The 17,998-nt window shown below is 38.3% G+C and overlaps 1 protein-coding gene across 2 annotated transcripts in view; it reads right to left on the bottom strand.

Annotated features, from left to right (window-relative positions):
- FBXO33 (F-box protein 33) overlaps positions 1 to 17,998 on the bottom strand; it is a 41,754-nt gene that overhangs the window by 6,147 nt on the left and 17,609 nt on the right. Inside the window, exons 2-3 of one of the 2 annotated variants that reach the window (XM_060004637.1) lie at positions 2,079 to 2,189; positions 606 to 1,291 (exon numbers count right to left, since the gene is read on the bottom strand). In XM_060004637.1, the coding sequence (XP_059860620.1) occupies positions 606 to 1,291; positions 2,079 to 2,189 (797 nt within the window). The remainder of the gene's footprint in view (positions 1 to 605; positions 1,292 to 2,078; positions 2,190 to 17,998) is intronic. The other variant, XM_060004638.1, reaches the window with a different exon arrangement.

Below are 17,998 nucleotides of genomic sequence, written 5' to 3'. Positions count from 1 at the left end.
TTTGTATTCTTTAAATGTCTTATAAGTTACAGAAAGGAAGTATTATGTTCTTCAAACTTGTAAGAAGAGGAATGCTCTCCAAATGAAAACAGTTCACAGCAAGATGACAGGCCCGCCAGTAAGAAAAGAACATATCCCAGCCAAGAGAACCATCATTTAAAAAATACTGTACAAATTAACATGTTGATACCTAGAATCTAGAAGATTAGGCAGTGAGCATGAAAGAAATCATACTTTCTTCTTCCTTCTGTGTTATATTTTTAAGAGCTCTTATGATTAGAGAAAGAAATATATCTACTGCAGGTGGATATGTATGTATATTTTCTTAGATAATTTCAAATGCCATTTTTGTGAATACCATCAATCACATGGTAAAAGAAAAAAGTAACATGAGAGCTGGAACAAAACACTACACTTAGGGTAAAATATGACTTTCCACTTGTAAAAGTGGTATATCTTATACACGTTAAAAAGTATAAAAATCTGTATATCAACTTGTTAGTAAGAGTTCTTGACAGTATAAATGCCAGTGCTATCTTTTTACTGGTATAAAATGTTTTAGGTGTAATATCAATATCAAATTATAGTGAACAAAAATCACCTACCATGAATTGCCAGAAGAGAGAGCTTTGTGCACCTCCATGCTAATAAAACCAACGGATCTTCATTTCGGTTGTCACTAAGATCTGGAAAACCAGATGTGTCAATCACATCATTCATTAATATAAAATGAGTGAGGAACTTGTCATACTGCCTAGATATAAGATCAACAATAGCTCCTGAAACACAAGTGATGTAGCTGTCAAAATGAATCCTCTCTAGTGGTATACTGGGTTTCAGAATCTTTAACATATCTTCACTCTTGATATCAAAAGCCATTATATAGACTCGGAGGTTGGTGCTCTTTCTTGACAAGGCTTTCCAATGCTCATCATTTGGCATGTTGTCCAGAGACTTGTGCATCACGGAAACATTGTGGACCAGGAGAGAAAGTCGCTGCAAAGGCACATGGTTGTTATCGGTTAAGACTCTTGCCATCTCAGCTGTAAAGTCACAGAAATCCAGGGCAAGTGAGCGTAGATTCACGAATTGCTCCAGTTCTACTGCGGTGATAAGGGTGCTGTTACCAGGAATATTGTTGTCCAGTAAACTCAGGTGCTCCATGGTGTTGGCAATAGAGTTTGAGAGAGATGACAGTGATGTTGGGGTTACTATTTCCAGCATAAACCCACAAGACAGCCACTTCAGTTGCCTACTATTACTAAGTATTTCTTCAAACAGCTGCTGAATTCTGTAAGGAAAACACATGCCACACGATCCTGTTAAGGCTTAGCTCTAATCTTTAACACTGATTTTTTTTTAACACTGATTTTTGAAAATAGGGAATTAAATGGCATACAATGTTGAGATCCATTTGCTCTCATTAGTTAATTTCTGTTCAACCTACAAGTAATATTATCATTAAAATTCACATAAAAATATAATGGGGGGCTTCCCTGGTGACGCAGTGGTTGCGAGTCCGCCTGCCGATGCAGAGGGGACACGGGTTCGTGCCCCGGTCCAGGAGGGTCCCACGTGCCGCGGAGCGGCTGGGCCCATGAGCCGTGGCCGCTGAGCCTGCGCGTCTGGAGCCTGTGCTCCGCGGTGGGAGAGGCCGCAGCGGTGGGAGGCCCGCGTACCGCAAAAAAAAAAAAAAGTTATAAAATATAATGAATAAGAAGTACTAAACAAATAGATGTATTAAACATATAGAAATATGTTCTTCAAGTAAAGGAGCATTTTACACCAGTACGTCAGAAAAGACTGATGATTTACAATTTATGTTATAGCAAAGACAAGTAGAGTAATAACAGTCTTAAATAGCAATAATTACCCAGTAAATTCTTTGATATGTCTGAAAGATTTATGACATGGAATGGCATGTATTGATCACTGTATTTCATAGTTAAGACATTTCCAGGGTAGATGTTCTTTTCAGAAACAAGTATCATTACTCTTCTAATTGTATCTTCTAATTTTTCAGAAAAAACTGTAATTGTTATTAATATGAGTCCCTTTCCACTAACTATATAACTTACTGTTTAATTTTTTTGCCATCAGGGTCCACCTTGCTGAGGTATGTATTTGACAAACTTCCTTGCTGCTGTAGAACGCTTATGTCTCCAAAAAGGCTAAACTTCTGGAGGTTCCTACAAGAGAAGTAATTTAAAGTAATTGTCTAAATAATTAACATAAAAATATAAATGTTAAAAATAAAAATATGCAGAAGGGATATTCTAGAGATGTTTCTATCTTATAACTTAGAATCCAATATTCTAGAGATGTTCCTATCTTATAATTTAGAATCCAATTAAGTACTTTCAGATTGCTTTTAACATACAATGAAAAGCAATGTGATACAAGAGAAATAGCATAAGCGTTAAAGAATGAGGCATAACAATTAGTTCAGAAACTCAATGTTTTAGTGACCAGGAAAAAGTCTTCTTAAAGTCTCTGGGACTCAATTCTTTATCAGTAATAATACTAGCTACCTTAAAGGTTTAGGGATGAATAAATAACAAAATGACACATGAAAGAACTATTTAAGCTCTAAGTTTTATATATATGTTAACTGTAATATAAAATTTCCCCAAACCAGTTAACTTAGTGTGTTAAATGCTCAAGGGTGGGGCACTGCCCCGGAGATATCGTCTCAGTAAGAAATATTCTTTAACTAAAATCTAGAGAACCTTCCCCAGTTTTATGACCAAATGTACAGCTTATCAAAAAAAATATGTAAAAATCTTTCAATTTTAGTAACTTTAGCTACAAAACATATTTTTCTAACAGTAAAATTCTAAATAAAGTAGGAGAAAGTTGGTTACAGAATAAAGATTAAAAATTCCTAAATGCTAATAATAATGGTTAAACAACAAAAATTCAACTGAGTAAATTTAAAGATCAACTTGGTTATTAAAAGATTCATGGGGCTTCCCTGGTGGCGCAGTGGTTGAGAGTCCGCCTGCCGATGCAGGTGACACGGGTTCATGCCCCAGTCTGGGAAGATCCCACATGCCGCAGAGCGGCTGGGCCTGTGAGCCATGGCCGCTGAGCCTGCGCGTCCGGAGCCTGTGCTCCGCAACGGGAGAGGCCACAACAGTAAGAGGCCCGTGTACCACAAAAAAAAAAAAAAAAAAAAGATTCATGAATTGGGCAGCATCCTATGTAGCAAACAGAAAGGAGCTCTGCAGAGCTGTAGAAAAGGAAAGGCTTTTAAAGGTGGAAAGGGGGCAGAAAAAGTAAATTATTAGCAAATAATGCACTGTTGCAGGCAATGGTCACCCTCCTAAAGGGAACTGAAGGGCCTATAGGGCAGATTACCTTACTAATGCTGACCAGGTTGACTGATTACATTCCTGGGGTAGACTGAAACTGCAATTGCGCTAGGTATTAAGTCTTAGTTTGGTGACACAGGGTTTAGCATAAGTGACTCCATTTTGGGTCTGCTGTTTCCTTTTTAACATAAGCACTAGAGATTACATCTGTAACACAGAAGTTTGGGATAACTTTAATAAGAAATGTATAATCACAAGAGTGACAAAAGAAGATTTAAGTAAACGAAAGATAATACTTCTTGATAGTATGTCACATTTTCCCAAATTAATAGCCCTAGTTTCACTAAAAAACCTGATGATTCTAAAACTTAGCTTGAAGAATAAATCATTAATTCATTTATTCATTCAATCAAATTTTCTCTGAGGGCCTACTAAATACCAGGCACTGTGTGCTCCATCAGAGACATGACAGGGATCAAGCGCTGTGAAGGACAAGCACATGGTGTCACATCTTAATGGGGGTATCTGACACTGTGTAAGTCAGAAAAGGCTTCCCTAAATAAACTGATGAAAAACGGGACCTGAAGGAAATGTAGGAGCTAACCAGGAGAAGGAGCATGAGGAGAGGCTGTTGTAGGGAAAAGGAAAAGCATATGCAGAGCCCCTGAAGTTGAAAGGAACAAAGTGAGCTTGAGACACTCAAGGAAAGGAATCTGGAATACAGAGAGTGTGAACATAAAGTGAAATGAGGTTGTAGAGGTAGACTGAGTTATATGCTAAATAAAAATTTCTGGTTTTTGCCTTCAAAATAATGAGATGCCCCCAAATGATTTTAAGCAGGAAATAATAATGATTAAATTTGTGTCTGGAAAATATTGCTGTAGCATTGGTATAGCCTGGCAGGAGGCAGAGTCTAAGTGGGGAAACTGGTTAAGAGCGTATTTTAGTAATAAAGATTAAAAAATGGTATCCTGAACTGGATTTTTAGTGGTAGAGGTGAAGGAAAAAAGACAGTCTGAAAACTATATTTAGCTACTAAAATGGACAGGAAAAGGTCCTGGATTAGCTATAAAGGGGTGAGGGAGAGAGAAGTCAAGAATAACTCCTAAATTTTTGAGGTTGTGGAACTGCATAGCTGGTAGAGCTTTTCATTCAGACAAGGATTCATAGAAATGAATCAGAAATTAATTAGGGCTTTGGGGGGCTTACGGGGTGGAGGTGAGGTGGTAGAATAGTTAGAGTATGAGCTCTATTTTGCACATGTTGAGCTTGAGTGCCTTTAAGATAGTCAAATTAAGATGTCAAGTAGGCTATTCCAGTTCTAGAGCTGAGCAGTTATCTGGATGATAATTGAAGTCATGGATGGGGGGAATGGGGCTTAGGAAAAGAGCATAAATGAGAAGAAAAGCAGGCAAAAATTTAAGTTATGAGGAATTCCAATAATTAGAGAAGGATGAGGCTCAAAAGAAGAGGTCAGAAGTTGGAGAAAAGCCAGAAATACGGAAGTCACAGAAACCAAGGGATAAGTATTTTACAGAGAATAAAGTGATCCACAGCAGAGTCATGAGGTCTCATAAGATGAGGACTAGACATGTATGTCCCTTTGGCTTAGCAACATGGTGATCAGAATGGAAGTTGTTTTGTACAGTGTGATGAGAAGAGGTCAGATTGGATGTTTAGAAATAGAGATAGTGGATACAAATATTTTAAAAAATATGCTATGAAAAGGAGTAACAGAAGGGACTAGAGAATACATAAAAGCCTCCAGATGAGAGGTAAAGGTAGAGGAGAATGGATGTGGCTCTTGATTAGCAAGATAAGGAAGGATGAAGTACTTTCATACCAGATAGTGAAGCGTACTATGTGGCCAACAATATCAAAATCAGTATTGGTATTAGCAGAAAAACAAGAAGACAAATCAATGGAATAGAACAGATAGCTAAAAGTAGACCCTGTTACATGAAAGATTTTAATAAATGATAAAGAAGGTATTACAAATCAATAGGGAAAGGCATATTTAATAAATGGCATTGGGATAAGTGATTAGCAGTTTTGGAGAAAAATCAAATTAGAGCCAATTCTGACTCAATAGACCAAAATAATTTGCAGAGATATTATTACATACTAAAAAGTCAAGGTAAAACCGTACATGAAAAGTACATGAAAATGTAATGAATTTTAATCTAATTTCTGAGATAAGGCTTTCTAAGCCTAGAAATAATAGAATAAATCAGAAAGGAAGAGGTAAAATTTTGACTATATATAAATAAAAACCTTGATATTTAATAGTATACTAAAAATGGCAAACCAACATAATGAGAAAAAAATTTGTAACAAATGCTACAGTCATTATTTAAGATATAAGAGAACTCCACATAAATCAAGAACAAAAGCATTAAGAATCATACTGGTAAATGGTAAAAGCTTATAAAATAACCAATGTAGAACATGTCAAGGAATATATTAGGATTGCTAATGGAAAAAATCTAATATTTTCTTGACTTAAAAAAAATTTAATCACTCTAAAAAACCTAATGAACTTTCCATGTGATTACCAATGAAACTGTATTCTTAAAAACATTTCAAAGGAAGACACCTACTTAAATCTTTTTTCCCATTTAAAAAAAGGTTGTAAAACTGTTCCTGAGAGCATGGCTACCATATCAGACTCCAAAGTACACTGCTATATATATAATTATGACTGCTTTTAAAGTATTTTCCCTTTTACCCTTTCTTTATTCTGAAGTTGCCACCACATCCATGAATTATAAAGAGGTTGATTTGCTTCTCAGAGCAGATGTTGATAGCCTCTTCTAGAAAGGAAAATTTAAGACCTTGTATCTAAAAGAGTATTTATTTTTGGAGAACAAGTTTTTATATAAAGTAGAAAATAAAGATATCACATTCGATTTCTAATAATGTTCAGAGCGTCCTAAACAAGTCACACAATCTTAGTATTTTTCTCCTTCCAACCCAGTTTCCATTAATTATCACTGTATAACCGTAACACTGTCCTTTGTGGTATTAAAACACATGTGTGAGAAGCTTTTCTTCCACAAAGGATTAAACAGCTACAAGAACTGCCTTCCCACTGTAAACAACAAGAAAAGTGGACAAAATATGTGAGACAGCTGTTTTCACACACTGGACAATAAACAATATAGGATGTGATCACTGAAGAATGGAATAAAATGAGATGAGCACTATGACTGCTTCAGATAATGGCCTGGAAAGGGTTTCCAAGCTGCTGTGGCTCTGTCATATATGGCCTTTATTGTGTTGAGGTATGTTCCCTCTATGCCCACTTTCTGGAGAGTTTTTTTTTTTTCCATAAATGAATGTTGAATTTTATCAAAACCTTTTCCTGCATCTATTGAGACGATCATATGGTTTTTTTTTTTTTAACATCTTTATTGGAGTATAATTGCTTTACAATGGTATGTTAGTTTCAGCTTCACAACAAAATGAATCAGTTATATATATACATATATTCCCATATCTCTTCCCGCTTGCGTCTCCCTCCCTCCCACCCTCCCTATCCCACCCCTCCAGGCGGTCACAAAGCACCGAGCTGATCTCCGTGTGCTATGCGGCTGCTTCCCACTAGCTATCTACCTTACGTTTGGTAGTGTATATATGTCCATGCCTCTTTATCGCTTTGTCACCGTTTACCCTTCCCCCTCCCCATAGCCTCAAGTCCATTCTCTACTAAGTCTGTGTCTTTATTCCTGTTTCACCCCTAGGTTTTTCATGACATTTTTTTTTTTAAATTCCATATATATGTGTTAGCATACGGTATTTGTCTCTCTCTTTCTGACTTACTTCACTCTGTATGACAGACACCTCATTACAAATAGCTCAATTTCGTCTCTTTTTATGGCTGAGTAATATTCCATTGTATATATGTGCCACATCTTCTTTATCCATTCATCTGATGTTGGACACTTAGGTTGTTTCCATCTCTGGGCTATTGTAAATAGAGCTGCAATGAACATTTTGGTACATGACTCTTTTTGAATTATGGTTTTCTCAGGGTATATGCCCAGTAGTGGGATTGCTGGGTCATATGGTAGTTCTATTTGTAGCTTTTTAAGGAACCTCCATACTGTTCTCCACAGTGGCTATATCAATTTACATTCCCACCAACAGTGTAAGAGGGTTCCCTTTTCTCCACACCCTCTCCAGCATTTATTGTTTCTGGATTTTTTGATGATGGCCATTCTGACTGGTGTGAGATGATATCTCATTGTAGTTTTGATTTGCATTTCTCTAATGATTAGTGATGTTGAGCATTCTTTCATGTGTTTGTTGGCACTCTGTATATCTTCTTTGGAGAAATGTCTATGTAGGTCTTCTGCCCATTTTTGGATTGGGTTGTTTGTTTTTTTGTTATTAAGCTGCATGAGCTGCTTATAAATTTTGGAGATTAATCCTTTGTCAGTTGCTTCATTTGCAAATATTTTCTCCCATTCTGAGGGTTGTCTTTTGGTCTTCTTTATGGTTTCCTTTGCTGCGCAAAAGCTTTTAAGTTTCATTAGGTCCCATTTGTTTACTCTTGTTTTTATTTCCATTTCTCTAGGAGGTGGGTCAAAAAGGACCTTGCTGTGATTTATGTCATAGAGTGTTCTGCCTATGTTTTCCTCTAAGAGTTTGATAGTTTCTGGCCTTACATTTAGGTCTTTAATCCATTTTGAGCTTATTTTTGTGTATGGTGTTAGGGAGTGATCTAATTTCATACTTTTACATGTAGCTGTCCAGTTTTCCCAGCACCACTTATTGAATAGGCTGTCCTTTCACCACTGTACATTTCTGCCTCCTTTGTCAAAGATAAGGTGACCATATGTGCGTGGGTTTATCTCTGGGCTTTCTATCCTGTTCCATTGATCTATCTTTCTGTTTTTGTGCCAGTACCATACCGTCTTGATAACTGTAGCTTTGTAGTATAGTCTGAAGTCTGGGAGCCTGATTCCTCCAGTTCCTTCTTTCGTTCTCAAGATTGCTTTGGCTATTCGGGGTCTTTTGTGTTTCCATACAAATTGCAAAATTTTTTGTTCTAGTTCTGTGAAAAATGCCAGTGGTAGTTTGATAGGGATTGCATTGAATCTATAGATTGCTTTGGGTAGTAGAGTCATTTTCACAATGTTGATTCTTCCAATCCAAGAACATGGTATATCTCTCCATCTATTTGTATCATCTTTAATTTCTTTCATCAGTGTCATAATTTTCTGCATACAGATCTTTTGTCTCCTTAGGTAGGTTTATTCCTAGATATTTTATTCTTTTTGTTGCAATGGTAAATGGGAGTGTTTTCTTGATTTCACTTTCAGATTTTTCATCATTAGTATATAGGAATGCCAGAGATTTCTGTGCATTAATTTTGTATCCTGCCACTTTACCAAATTCATTGATTAGCTCTAGTAGTTTTCTGGTAGCATCTTTAGGGTTCTCTATGTATAGGATCATGTCATCTGCAAACAGTGACAGCTTTACTTCTTCTTTTCCGATTTGCATTCCTTTTATTTCCTTTTCTTCTCTGATTGCTGTGGCTAAAACTTCCAAAACTATGTTGAATAAGAGTGGTGAGAGTGGGCAACCTTGTCTTGTTCCTGATCTTAGTGGAAATGCTTTCAGTTTTTCACCATTGAGGATGATGTTTGCTGTGGGCTTGTCATATATGGCCTTTATTATGTTGAGGAAAGTTCCCTCTATGCCTACTTTCTGCAGGGTTTTTATCATAAATGGGTTTTGAATTTTGTCAAAAGCTTTCTCTGCATCTATTGAGATGATCATATGGTTTTTCTCCTTCAGTTTGTTAATATGGTTTATCACATTGATAGATTTGCGTATATTGAAGAATCCTTGCATTCCTGGAATAAACCCCACTTGATCATGGTGTATGATCCTTTTAATGTGCTGTTGGATTCTGTTTGCTAGTATTTTGTTGAGGATTTTTGCATCTATGTTCATCAGTGATATTGGCCTGTAGTTTTCTTTCTTTGTGACATCCTTGTCTGGTTTTGGTATCAAGGTGATGGTGGCCTCGTAGAAGGAGTTTGGGAGTGTTCCTCCCTCTGCTATATTTTGGAAGAGTTTGAGAAGGATAGATGTTAGCTCTTCTCTAAATGTTTGATAGAATTCGCCTGTGAAGCCATCTGGTCCTGGGCTTTTCTTTGTTGGAAGATTTTTAATCACAGTTTCAATTTCAGTGCTTGTGATTGGTCTGTTCATATTTTCTATTTCTTCCTGATTCAGTCTTGGCAGGTTGTGCATTTCTAAGAATTTGTCCATTTCTTCCAGGTTGTCCATTTTATTGGCATAGAGTTGCTTATAGTAATCTCTCATGATCTCTTTTATTTCTGCAGTGTCAGTTGTTACCTCTCCTTTTTCATTTCTAATTCTATTGATTTGAGTCTTCTCCCTTTTTTTCTTGATGAGTCTGGCTAGTGGTTTATCTATTTTGTTTATCTTCTCAAAGAACCAGCTTTTAGTTTTATTGATCTTTGCTATTGTTTCCTTCATTTCTTTTTCATTTATTTCTGATCTGATTTTTATGATTTCTTTCCTTCTGCTAGCTTTGGGGTTTTTTTGTTCTTCTTTCTCTAATTGCTTGAGGTGCAAGGTTAGGTTGTTTATTCGAGATGTTTCCTGCTTCTTAAGGTGGGCTTGTATTGCTATAAACTTCCCCCTTAGAACTGCTTTTGCTGCATCCCACAGGTTTTGGGTCGTTGTGTCTCCATTGTCATTTGTTTCTAGGTATTTTTTTATTTCCTCTTTGATTTCTTCAGTGATCACTTCATTATTAAGTAGTGTATTGTTTAGCCTCCATGTGTTTGTATTTTTTACAGATCTTTTCCTGTAATTGATATCTAGTCTCATGGCGTTGTGGTCAGAAAAGATACTTGATACAATTTCAATTTTCTTAAATTTACCAAGGCTTGATTTGTGACCCAAGATATGATCTATCCTGGAGAATGTTCCATGAGCACTTGAGAAAAATGTGTATTCTGTTGTTTTTGGATGGAATGTCCTATAAATAGCAATTAACTCCATCTCGTTTAATGTATCATTTAAAGCTTGTGTTTCCTTATTTATTTTCATTTTGGATGATCTGTCCATTGGTGAAAGTGGGGTGTTAAAGTCCCCTACTATGAATGTGTTACTGTCGATTTCCCCTTTTATGGTTGTCAGTATTTGCCTTATGTATTGAGGTGCACCTATGTTGGGTGCATAAATATTTACAATTGTTATATCTTCCGCATGGATCGATCCCTTGATCATTATGTAGTGTCCTTCTTTGTCTCTTCTAATAGTCTTTGTTTTAAAGTCTATTTTGTCTGATATGAGAATTGCTACTCCAGCTTTCTTTTGGTTTCCATTTGCATGAAATATCTTTTTCCATCCCCTTACTTTCAGTCTGTATGTGTCTCTAGGTTTGAAGTGGGTCTCTTGTAGACAGCAAATATATGGGTCTTGTTTTTGTATCCATTCAGTCAATCTGTGTCTTTTGGTGGGAGCATTTAGTCCATTTACATTTAAGGTAATTATCGATATGTGTGTTCCTATTCCCATTTTCTTAATTGTTTTGGGTTCGTTATTGTAGGTCCTTTCCTTCTTTTGTGTTTCTTGCCTAGAGAAGTTCCTTTAGCAGTTGTTGTAGAGCTGGTTTGGTGGTGCTGAACTCTCTCAGCTTTTCCTTGTCTGTAAAGGTTTTAATTTCTCCATCAAATCTGAATGAGATCCTTGCTGGGTAGAGTAATCTTGGTTGCAGGTTTTTCTCCTTCAACACTTTCAATATGTCCTGCCACTCCCTTCTGGCTTGCAGAGTTTCTGCTGAAAGATCAGCTGTTAACCTTATGGGGATTCCCTTGTGTGTTATTTGTTGTTTTTCCCTTGCTGCTTTTAATATGTTTTCTTTGTATTTAATTTTTGACAGTTTGATTAATATGTGTCTTGGCGTATTTCTCCTTGGATTTATCCTGTATGGGACTCTCTGTGCTTCCTGGACTTGATTAACTATTTCCTTTCCCATATTAGGGAAGTTTTCAACTATAATCTCTTCAAATATTTTCTCAGTCCCTTTCTTTTTCTCTTCTTCTTCTGGAACCCCTATAATTCGAATGTTGGTGCGTTTAATGTTGTCCAGAGGTCTCTGAGACTGTCCTCAGTTCTTTTCATTCTTTTTTCTTTATTCTGCTCTGCAGTAGTTATTTCCACTATTTTATCTTCCAGGTCACTTATCCGTTCTTCTGCCTCAGTTATTCTGCTATCGATCCCATCTAGAGTACTTTTAATTTCATTTATTGTGTTGTTCATCGTTGCTTGTTTCATCTTTAGTTCTTCTAGGTCCTTGTTAACTGATTCTTGCAATTTGTCCATTCTATTGTCCATTCTATCTCCAAGATTTCGGATCAACCTTACTATCATTATTCTGAATTCTTATTCAGGTAGACTGCCTATTTCCTCTTCATTTGTAGGTCTGGTGGGTTTTTATCTTGCTCCTTCATCTGCTGTGTGTTTTTCTGTCTTTTCATTTTGCTTATCTTACTGTGTTTGGGGTCTCCTTTTTTGCAGGCTGAAGGTTCGTAGTTCCTGTTGTTTTTTGTGTCTGTCCCCAGTGGCTAAGGTTGGTTCAGTGGGTTGTGTAGGCTTCCTGGTGGAGGGTACTAGTGCCTGTGTTCTGGTGGATGAGGCTGGATCTTGTCTTTCTGGTGGGCAGGTCCACGTCTGGTGGTGTGTTTTGGGGTGTCTGTAGACTTATTATGATTTTGGGCAGCCTCTCTGCTAATGGGTGGGGTTGTGTTCCTGTCTTGCTAGTTGTTTGGCATAGGATGTCCAGCACTGTAGCTTGCTGGTCGTTGAGTGAAGCTGGGTGCTGGCATTGAGATGGAGATCTCTCGGAGATTTTTGCTGTTTGATATTATGTGCAGCTGGGAGGCCTCTTGTGGACCAGTGTCCTGAAGTTGGCTCTCCCACCTCAGAGGCACAGCACTGACTCCTGGCTGCAGCACCAAGAGCCTTTCATCCACAGGGCTCCTTAATTTGGGATGATTCGTTGTCTATTCAGGTATTCCACAGATGCAGGGTATATCAAGTTGATTGTGGAGCTTTAATCCGCTGCTTCTGAGGCTACTGGGAGAGATTTCCCTTTCTCTTCTTTGTTCTCACAGTTCCCAGGGGCTCAGCTTTGGATTTGGCCCCGCCTGTGCGTGTAGGTCGCCGGAGGGCGTCTGTTCTTTGCTCAGACAGGACGGGGTTAAAGAGCGGCTGATTCGGAGGCTCTGGCTCACCCAGGCCGGGGGGTAGGGAGGGTCACGGAGTGCGGGGCAGGCCTGCAGCGGCAGAGGCCGGCGTGACGCTGCAGCCTGAGGCGCGCCGTGCGTTCTCTCGGGGGAGCCGTCCCTGGATCCCGGGACCCTGGCAGTGGCGGGCTGCACAGGCTCCCCGGAAGGGCGTGTGGCTAGTGACCTGTGCTCGCACACAGGCCTCCTGGCGGCGGCAGCAGCGGCCTCAGCGTCCCATGTCCGTCTCTGGGCTCCGCCCTCCCAGCCGCGGCTCGCGCCCGTCCCCGGAGCCCTCCCAAGCAGCGTTCTTAATCCCCCTCCTCACGCACCAGGAAACAAAGAGGGACGTAAAAGTCTCTTGCCTCTTCGGCAGGTCCAGACCCCTCCCCGGACTCTCTCCCGGCCAGCCGCGGCGCACCAACGCCCTGCAGGCTGTGTTCACGCTGCCAACCTCAGTCCTCTCCCGGCGCTCCGACAAAAGCCGGAGCCTCAGCTCCCAGTCCCGCCCGCCCCGGCGGGCGAGCAGACAAGCCTCTCGGCTGGTGAGTGCCGGTCGGCCCGATCCTCTGCGCTGGAATCTGTCCGCTTTGCCCTCCGCACCCCTGTTGCTGTGCTCTCCTCCGCGGCTCCCAAGCTCCCCCACTCCGCCTCCCGAAGTCTCCACCCACGAAGGGGCTTCCTAGTGTGTGGACACTTTTCCTCCTTCACAGCTCTCTCCCGCTGGTGCAGGACCCGTCCCTATCCTTTTGTCTCTGTTTAGTTTTTTCTTTTGCCCTAACCAGGTACGTGGGGGGTTCCTTGCCTTTTGGGAGGTCTGAGGTCTTCTGCCAGCGTTCAGTAGGTGCTCCGTAGGAGTTGTTCCACGCGTAGATGTATTTCTGGTGTATCTGTGGAGAGGAAGGTGATCTCCGCGTCTTACTCTTCTGCCATCTTCCCGGAAGTGGATCATATGGTTTTTATTCTTCAGTTTGTTAATGTGGTGTATGACACCGATTGATTTGTGGATATTGAAAAATCCTTGCATCCCTGGGACAAATCCCACTTGATCATGGTGTATGATACTTTTAATGTATTGTTGGAGTTATTTTGCTAGTGTTTTGTTGAGGATTTTTGCATCTATGCTCATCAGTGATATTGGCCTGTAGTTCTCTTTTCTTGTCTGATACCTCTGTCTTATTTTGGTATTATGGTGATGGTGGCCTCATAGAATGAGTTTGGAAGAGTTCCTTCCTCTGCAATTTTTTGTAATAATTTCAGAGGATAGGTGTTAACTCTTCTCTAAATGTTTGGTAGAATGCACTTTTGAGGCCATCTGGTCCTGGACTTTTGTTTGTTGAGGGTCTTTAAATTACTGAATCAGTTTCAATACTGGTAATTGGTCTGTTCATATTTTCTATTTCTTCCTGGTTCAGTTGGGAGATTGTACCTTTCTAATAATTAATGAATTCAGTAAAGTTGTACAATACAAAATTAATATACAGAAATCTGATGCATTTCTATACACTAACAATGAAGTAGCAGAAAGAGAAATTAAGGAAACAATCCCATTTACCATCACATGAAAAAAAAAAAAACAACTTAGGAATAAACCTACCTAAGGAGTCAAAAGGCCTGTACTCCGAAAACTATAAGGAGCTGTTGAAAGAAACTGAAGATGATACAAACAGATGGAAAGATATACTGTGTCCCTGGATTGGAAGAATTAACGTGGTTAAAATGATCATACTACGCAAGGCAATCTATAGATTCAATGCAATCCGTGTCAAACTACTCATGGCATTTTTCACAGAACTAGAACAAAAATTTTAAATTTGTATGGAAACACAAAAGACCCTGAATAGCCAAAGCAATCTTGAGGAAGACGAACAGGGCTGGAGGAATCAGGCTCCCTGACTTCAGACTATACTACAAAGCTACAGTAAACAAAACAGTATGGTACTGGCACAAAAACAGAAATATAGATCAATGGAACATGACAGACAATCCAGAGATAAACCCACACCCCTATGGTCACCTAATTGATGACAAAGGAGGCAAGAATATACAATGGAGAAAAGACAGTCTTTTCAGTAAGTGGTGCTGGGAAAAATGGACAGCTACATGTAAAAGAATGAAATTAGATCATTCTCTAATACCTTATACAAAAATAAACTCAAAATGGATTAAAGACCTACATGTAATATTGGATACTATAAAACTCTTAGAGGAGAACATAGGCAGAACACTCTTTGACATAAATTGCAGCAATATTTTTTGGATCCATCTCCTAGAATAATGGAAATAAAAACAAAAATAAACAAATGGGACCTAATTAAACTCAAAAGCTTTTGCACAGCAAAGGAAACTATAAATAAAATGAAAAGACAACCCATGGAATGGGAGAAAATTTTTGCAAATAATGCGACCCACGTGGGTTTAATTTCCAAAATATGCAAACAGCTCAATATCAAAAAGGCAACAATCCAATCAAAAAATGGGCAGAAGACCTAAATAGACATTTCTCCAAAGAAGACATACAGATGGCCAAGAGGCACATGAAAAGATGCTCAACATCGCTAATTATTAGAGAAATGCAAATCAAAACTACAATGAGGTACCACCTCACACTGGCCAGAATGGCCATCATTAAAAAATCTACAAATAATAAATGCTGGAGAGGGTGTCAAGAAAAAGGAACCCTCCTACACTGTTGGTGGGAATGTAAATAGGTACAACCACTATGGAGAACAGTATGGAGATTACTTTAAAAAACTAAAAATAGAGCTACCATATGATCCAACAATCCCACTCCTGGGCATATATCCGGAGAAAAACCTTACTTCGAAAAGATACATGCACCCCAAGTGTTCACTGCAGCACTATTTACAATAGTCAAGACATGGGAGAAATCTAAATGTCCATTGACAGATAAATAGATAAAGAAGATGTAGTACATATATAAAATGGAGTATTACTCAGGCATAAAAAAGAACAAAATAATGCCATTTACAGCAACATGGATGGACCTAAAGATTATTATATGAAATGAAGTATGATAATATCACTCATATGTGGAATCCAATTAAAAAATGATACAAAAGAACTTATTTACAGAACAGAAACAGACTCAGATTTGAAACCAAACTTATGGTTACCAAAGGGGAAACATCAGGTGGAAGGATAAATTAGGGGCTTGGGATTAACATACACAATTATATACAAAATAGATAACCAATAAAGACCTATTGTATAGTATAGGGGACTTTACTCAATATCCTGTAATAACCTATATAAGTAAAGAATCTGAAATGAATATATGTATATATACAGCTGAATCACTTTGCTGTACACCTGAAATTAACACAACATTGTAAATCAACTATACTGTGATAAAAATTTTTAAGAAATATAAAAAAATACCCCCCCAATATTACATAAAGAAATACATCCAAATGATACAAAGGATTTATAGGCTCTTAAGCTGAAGTCCATCCTAGAAACTGTTGACAAAACATTGTGTTTATGTGCACTTTCTGGAGAAGGATCACTAGCTTTCATCAGCTCCTCAAAGATTAACCAAAAAAGATCAGGAACCATTGACCTAGGCCTAGAGTCCTATGGGGATGTTAAAAAACACAACAGTAAAACAACAAAAACTCTAGACTTACATACATGACCCGTCCACACTTAAAATGTAATACTAACCACATTTACGAATGTATACCCCTTCTCACAACTGCCAAGTTCTAAGAGCTACTTTTCTCTGTAATTTAAGAAAGAACAAGCAGCCATCGGCTAATGACAGAGATTACTATAAAGATTAACACAAAAGTAGTAAAAGGAGAAGCAAAATTTAAGTACATTTATGTTAGGACCAATACCTAATTTGTTTGGGGCCTAGAGTGTTGAGTGTTTGTCAATTTTGTTGGCAAGCCTTCAAATTCTAAGAAAAAGACTTTTTTAAATCAGAAATGCTACTTTTTAATCAACCTAAGGCAAAGCTGTCAAAAACTGAAACCAAACCAAAAACAAAAACCCATAAATTACATGGAGTTTCCCTGTTTCTGGTGAAAGTTAAAATGCTTTACTTTGGAAATTCTTAAAGAACTTTGTCATATATATAGTGTTTAATCATCCTCAAAAAATTCTAGCCCAACCTTTTCTTCACAAAAGTGATAGACTGTCTGCTCAGTTAACCTCTCAAAGAAAATAAGGTCTCTTAGTTACTTCCCTGCTGGCGCAGTGGTTAAGAGTCTGCCTGCCAATGCAGGGGGAAACGGGTTCAAGCCCTGGTCCAGAAAGATCCCACACACTGCGGAGCAACTAAGCCTGTGCACCACAACCACTGAGCCTGCACTCTAGAGGCTGCGAGCCACAACTAATGAGCCCGCATGCCACAACTACTGAAGCCCGCGCGCCTACAGCCTGTGCTCTGCAACAAGAAGCCACTGCAATGAGAAGCCCACGTACCACAACAAAGAGTAGCCCCTGCTCACCGCAATTAGAGAAAGCCGATGAGCAGCAACAAAGACCAAAAAATAAATAAATAAATAAAAAGGCCTCTTATATTTGGCACTTTTTTTTTTGGTACTGTTCACACTAGCTCCCAGGGTGATTTCAATTTAGGATTCTCTAAGGATAATTTATATTTCTAGGCTGTATTTTCCTGTAAAACCTACATAAATACCAAGTAAAACTCTAAGCAAATGGGCAAATTTCATTTACTTTGTTGGATTCTTTCACAGATAACCTGGTATAAGATAAATATAATAATGGAAGCCTTAATTGTTTCCTATTTTCTTTTCTTTATTTTTAAAGTTTTTTTTGAAGTGGACCATTTTAAAAGTCTTTATTGAATTTGTTACAATATTGCTTCTGTTTTATGTTTTGGTTTTTTGGCCGTGAGGCATGTGGGATCTTAGCTCCCCGACCAGGGATTGAACCCTCACCCCCTGAATTGGAAGGTGAAGTCCTAACCACTGGACCGCCAGGGAAGTCCCCCTATTTTGTTTTTAATGCAGAATCTTCTTGCTTCTGAGTCAGAAGCCCTTCGCATATGAAAATAATTATAAATGCAAAGGAGTACTGCTGAAATAGAGGGTAATTTGTTTCAGATTCAAGTGGGGAAGTGGGTGGAAAGCATATGGAATTTATAAATTTCTTTTGTCTATTAAGAACGCAGGCTAGTTAAATCCTGGTATTTTAAAATCCCGTAGTTTCTTCAGATAAAACCAAGATAATTCTCATGTCATGGACTAATACACAAAGTTGACTGCGATATAAACAATATCAAGGCTAATCATGCTTTGGTATACTAAGTTTAATTCTCTGAAAACAAACTATCAGAAGATGCTTTATTGGTCTAATCATCTTTTAGAGAAGAATTTTAAACATACATACACATCTTTTTTTATTTTTAAAGTA

This window comes from Delphinus delphis, chromosome 2 (genome assembly GCF_949987515.2).
Source record: "Delphinus delphis chromosome 2, mDelDel1.2, whole genome shotgun sequence".
In the NCBI taxonomy this organism is placed as follows: Eukaryota; Metazoa; Chordata; class Mammalia; order Artiodactyla; family Delphinidae; genus Delphinus; species Delphinus delphis.
Note: the sequence above shows the minus strand (reverse complement) of the source record. Positions and strands in the feature narration are given on the sequence as shown.